The sequence below is a fragment of the Lactuca saligna genome, chromosome 8, assembly GCF_052625555.1.
Source record: "Lactuca saligna cultivar CGN05327 chromosome 8, ASM5262555v1, whole genome shotgun sequence".
Lineage (NCBI taxonomy): Eukaryota > Viridiplantae > Streptophyta > Magnoliopsida > Asterales > Asteraceae > Lactuca > Lactuca saligna.
The window spans coordinates 213,216,465-213,222,552 of NC_136424.1; the positions used below are offsets into that span (position 1 = coordinate 213,216,465).

Sequence of the window (6,088 nt, forward strand, 5' to 3'; positions counted from 1 at the left end):
GCCGTCATTTGTGCTCACCCAACCCTTAGAGAGAAACCATTGTGTGCTTGAACGTTTTGAGAGAGAAAGGAAGCATTCTTGACCCTTGTGTGTGTCATTTAGCAAAGAAGGAGAAGATTCTAAGCAAGAGGAAGCAAAGGAGGTTGCTATTCTATGGATTTGAAGCTTAGATCATCAATCTAAAGGTATGATTTCGGATTACTTTCTATTTTGTGATGAATAATGGGATCTAGGGTTTCTTATGGACATTTATGGGATGATTTGATGCCAAATAGTTCCCTTCTTGTGTTGAGGCTCTGGATCTGGATCCATAAAGGTCCAGAGAGCCTCATTCTTCAAGCTTTATGTATAGCAATGGAGTTTATGACCTTGGGTTGTAGTATTTGAGACAAAAACATTATTTATGGTCATGTAGAGATTGTATGTGCATCAAGATAGTGACTTTACGTGCTAAATATGCTTGGAAGGACTGGATCTGACCTTATGAGCAAGTTTGAGTCATTGCATGGCACGGACTCGCCGAGTCCGAAGAACAGACTCGGGGAGTAGTATGAATGTTGCCCGACCACACAGCGAGTGGTCTTGCCGAGTTGGGGAGGGTTGACTCAGTGAGTCAGGGGGAAGTCTGAGTGGACAGGTGGACTGAGTCAAGCTGGACTCGGCGAGTTGAGTCGTGGTGGCCCCACAACTCATGACAGGTGGAACTCGTCGAGTTAGGAGGATACTCGACGTGTCAAGGGAGGATTTCAGGGAAATCAGTGTATACGCTCAGACTCGCTGAGTCGCTATTGTGCACTCGCCGAGTCCGGTCAAAGTTGACCGTTGACCTAAGTTGACTTGTTAAAGAGTAGTCAACCTTAGTTGGGAAAGTGTTAATTAGAGATGTATTGTGATATAGGAGGACTTTAGCTCGGGGGATCGAGCACTAGTGATTTCATGATTCACGACTTACCGAGTCGCGAGGTGAGTCTTCTCACGATACTTTACCTTGAGTAGGTAACCAGAGTTATGTGATAGAGTGTTTGTATGCTATGTATGTTATGTGTTGTACTGCATTATTTCTATGTGATTTATGTTGTGCATGTTTACAGAGTTAGAACCTGAGGGTTCATAGAGTTTGGGTGCACGGACCCACAGAGTTATAGCCTCGAGTGGCTAATATGTGTTATATATGGTATTTTGGGGAACTCACTAAGCTTTGTGCTTACAGTGTTTGATGGTATTATTTCAGGTACTAGTGACGTCCGCGGGAAGGCGCCGACTTGATCCGTACACACACACAGAGTTTATACATTTGTGATCTTGGGATTTTGTATTTACTTGAATTGGATAATTAATATGGTTGTTTTATGAATATTAAATGAATTATGTTTTACGAAAATTTGAAAATTTTGTTTTGAAATTTACGGTGTTACACTAATGCAACTCAAAAGTTTTCTTAGTTATGATTTAACACTCAAAAGTTTTAGAACTTATATTATGTTTAATTAGCATTTAGTAAAAAGTGTACTATAAAAAGACCAATCTTTTGGGAAGACATGCATACAAATCATATAAGAAAACAAACTTAAAGGTTTTTGTGTTGAGTTGATGTCTTATGACCATTTTTGAAGATATGCTATTATATTATAGCTTTTAATTTGTAAGTTTGTTATACTAATTTGTTTTTATATTTCTTCATTTTTGGATTATTGTAATACAATCGTTGTATATTGTGGTTTAATCGTTAATATAATGATCATATGTTATATAGGTTGATGTCGAGGATATTTAATTAAATATTTTAAATATGTTTTTTATGTTTTATAATTGTACCGCTTCAAAAAGATAATTAATTAGAACCCATACATATGTTATACTTTCCATCACTCTCTTTCTCTCTCTCTCTCTCTCTCTCTCTCTCTCTATATATATATATATATATATATATATATATATATATATATATATATATATATATTATAATAAAGGTCAAAACACTTCAACCAAAATTCATTTAAAATCTAATATTTTAAATGCATTTTAATAATGATTGTAAAAATTTCAGCATGTGTTACGTAATTGATTAATTAATAAAAATATTAATTTTTTGAAACTCCTAACTCTTAAACTTATATTATTTAATTTGTTAGTTAACTAAAATATTTTTCTTACATAAAGATAACATATTTATGCTTGGTTACTCATATTTATTTATGTAATTAGAAAACAAGATGTACATAGAATGACTAGTTCAATCTCACAAAGGAATCGATACCACTAGAGAAGTTTATTGTCTTTAACCGGTGGTAGGAGATCTACATATCATTTTTAATTATTTGTATTAATGCTTAGTAATATCTATTTTATATTACTATTCACCTTAATTTTTTAGGTACAAATTAAGGAAGATGATTCTCGACGCACCAATATAAAGTCAAACGTACGCCTTGAAAATATGTAACTAAAATTAAAAATCATATTTACTAATTGACTTATTTTAAAAATCTTTATATCATTTATGTATAATGATATATTTTGTATGATTTCATTCTTAATTTCGATGTTTAATATTTAAAAGTTCATATATGAAACCTTGGATGTTTTGGTGTAATATAAATAGTGTAATACAAATTTTATTAGTTCAATATTGTTTATTAATAGCTCATTCAAAACAACTTATTTCTTATTTTATCCAAAAAAATATTATTGGACATAAGAATAGTAGATTATATTAATGTTATACAAAAACTTATAATATATATTGGATATTATAAAAGTAAAAGTAAAGTTTATAAGATATGGACTATATTATTAGATAGTATCAAAATATAAGTTGATGGATTTTTATGTTATTTGATAATTCGGTTAATGACAAAAACATGATTAAAAACGTAAATTTCAACATATTTCTATTTTTTCCCATAATTATTTTAACCATTTAAATGCATACTTGCGCAACTCGTGAGGTTACGCCTAGTATAATAATAAACATAATCAATAAACTAAGACTAAATAAGACTAATTTACTCCTACCACCACCAATTAACAAAAAAAAGCAATAAAGCAAATCACAACATGTCGATTATCATAAAATCAATTAAAATATGAAGTGTATTGGAGTCACTAGCAACAATGATTGTCATCTTGATTCAATGAAATAGATTATAAATAACATATATAAGCATGTACGAACTTATGAAGAAAAGACGCATACACAAATATTAAATTAAAGCAAATCGCATCATATACAAATTCACATGAATATGCTCTGATTAGAGATTAACTACAAAAGAAAATACAAAATTAGAACCTGTGATGTGTAGATATAGGTGCTCTGGAACGAATTCCTCTATCATATCAACCAAAGCATCATTTTGTTCATCTCTTCTTACAGATCTGATAGAAAATAAGGGTGGTCGATGCAATAGTTGTTTACCTTCTGTCACCAAGGCGTCATCCACCAACAAGAACAATTTTTGATTTTAGTCGTTGCAGCATTAAGTCTCAAAAATCTTACGAAGAACTAGAATTTAAGATAACGAGGAATTGATGAGGCGATCGATTCAACTCTGACGGAGAGGTCGTCTGCCATTGTAGATCATTCGTCTGCCAATCGTTGAACGTAGATCGGCCATAGGAGAGATCGTCTATTTTTTTTTTTTTTTGAGCGGCAGTGAAATTAAAAAAAGGCTAGTTAGCAGCTACCCAAAACAAAAAGAGAACAATTAGTTCATGAGCGGATTTTGAAGCCACCCGGTTATAGTTTTCTTAACTTTACGGTCCCTATTACAAAACCAATTAAAAGAAAACGAGACAATAGAATCAAACATCAACTCATTCTTGTACTTCACGATCCCAAAAGCTAACGCATTCCGATAAGTCCAAAGAACCCAAATTAGAGTAGCATAAGTTGTGTCAATGATCAATCTCCGAGCATTTGCAACAACTTGACTATCAATCCACTCAAAAACATCTTCAATAGAGTTAAAGGATGGCACCGTCAGATCTATCCATCTAGCAAACTTAAGCCATAATTGACGAGTCATTGAACACTTCAAAAATAAGTGAACACCATCTTCTATCACCTCCCCACAACATGGACATAAAATAGTAGACACATCAATTCCCCGATGATGAAGGTTACTCCTTGTCGGTAAGCGATTAAGGATAAGCCTCCATATAAAAATATTAATTTTTATAGGAAGAGAAATATTCCACCTGGTAGGACTATCACCCATAGAAAGCGACATGAGGTCTAAACGAGATCTAGCAGACTTGACGGATAACATGTCTTCCACCCCAAGAGACCATCTCCACAAGTCTATTCTATCCGTAATATGAACCGAATCCAACATCTCATGTAATTGCTGAAGATGGGATTCCAACACTCCCCCACTTATCGATCTACTCCATGGAATCTCCCAAGTATTACCCACCCAATAATCACTGATAACCGCCTCACCATTGACTGCCACAACAAACAACCTTGGAAATCTAGCCTTTAAAATAATATCCCCTACCCACACATCCAACTAAAATCTCATACTCACACCATTACCTACTTGTCTTCTCATAGAATCAAAAGGAATCTTACCATTATTATGAAGATTCCAAACTAAATTAACCACCCTCATCCATACCCCCAACTTCGACCTATAAGATGAAGACAACGAAAAACCACCATCACTCCCATGACAACTTTTGATCAAACTAACCCAAAGGAGATTAACACCATTTAGGAATCGCCATCTCCACTTGTAAATTAAAGCCTCATTGAAAGCTTTCAAACTACCAATCGCCAACCCGCCAAACTCTTTCTTGTTTAAAATAACCTCCCATTTCACCCACTGAAGAATTTGATCTTGATCTTCTACGCCCCAAAAAAATCTAGCCCGAATTCTCTCCAACATCCGACATACAGTAACTGGCATCTTAAAAAGAGATAAATAATAAATTCCAGACTCCCTAAAACAGACTTAACCAAAGTGAGTCTCCCACCGATAGATAACATTCTAGACTTCCATACAGAAAGTCTTTTTTGAAACCTATCCAAAAGAGTATCCCAAGTTGCCACCCTATGCATTTTATCCCCAACAGGTAAACCAAGATACAAAAAAGGAAATGAATATGGAGCACAACCTGTACAATTAGCGACTTGTTGACACGCATTTGTAGAAACTCCAATCCCATAGATCTTTGACTTATGAAGATTGATCTGTAGGCCGAAAGCAATGAAAAAAACCCGAAGGATACGAATAAGACCACGCACATTTTCAACATCCGAGTCGCCCATAAAAATAGCATCATCAACATAAAATAAATGTGATAGCTATAAATTTTGATCACCAATATTCAAGCCTTTGAACATACCATTCTGAATAGCATCCTCCAAACACACATGCAACCCTTCCATAACAATAATAAATAAAAAAGGAGATAAAGGGTCACCTTGACGGAGACCTCTATACATCTGAAATTCACCAGTAGGGTTACTATTGAGTAGGATCGATGATCTAGCAGATCTCAAACACCCTCGTATCCAATCCTGCCATCTAACCCCAAACCCCATAGCATCAAGAATAAAATCTAAATAATCCCACGATACCGAATCGTATGCCTTTTCAAAATCAACTATAAACGCATCATCTTTTTCTGTTTAGCTGTCGCCCACGTAACTACCTCATTAACCATCAAAGCACCATCCAAAATCTGCCTTCCTTCAACAAAATCCGACTGCACAGGATGAACAATTTCTCCTACCACCTTAGCCAACCGATTAGCTAAGAGTTTAGCAATTGTTTTATATTGCAAACCAATCAAGATGATAGGTCTATAGTCTTTAATCTCGCTAGGATTTTCAACCTTAGGGATCAAGGTTACAAAAGACGAGTTACACCCCCGAGGAAACACTCTCGTCCTATAGAATTCTTTAACCATATCACAAACAACATTTTTAAATAATTCCTAAAACTGTTTTAAGAAACGAAAAGTGAACCCATCATCCCCGGGGATTTATCACTACCACATGACCAAACCGCAACCCGCACCTCTTCTTCATTAAATTCAATCTCAAGATCACACACCATTCCTTCACCAAGTTTAGTAA

General features: G+C 34.6%; 1 protein-coding gene across 1 annotated transcript in view; it reads right to left on the reverse strand.

Annotated features, from left to right (window-relative positions):
* Nucleotides 1-3,707: 3,707 nt before the first annotated feature.
* Nucleotides 3,708-6,088, reverse strand: part of LOC145010477 (uncharacterized) — a 2,670-nt gene continuing 289 nt past the window's right edge. The window contains exons 1-5 of the mRNA XM_078969014.1: nucleotides 5,978-6,088; nucleotides 5,662-5,909; nucleotides 5,009-5,311; nucleotides 4,541-4,913; nucleotides 3,708-4,450 (exon numbers count right to left, since the gene is read on the reverse strand). The exon at nucleotides 5,978-6,088 is cut by the window's right edge and continues 289 nt beyond it. Of these exons, the coding sequence (XP_078825140.1) occupies nucleotides 3,708-4,450; nucleotides 4,541-4,913; nucleotides 5,009-5,311; nucleotides 5,662-5,909; nucleotides 5,978-6,088 (1,778 nt within the window). The remainder of the gene's footprint in view (nucleotides 4,451-4,540; nucleotides 4,914-5,008; nucleotides 5,312-5,661; nucleotides 5,910-5,977) is intronic.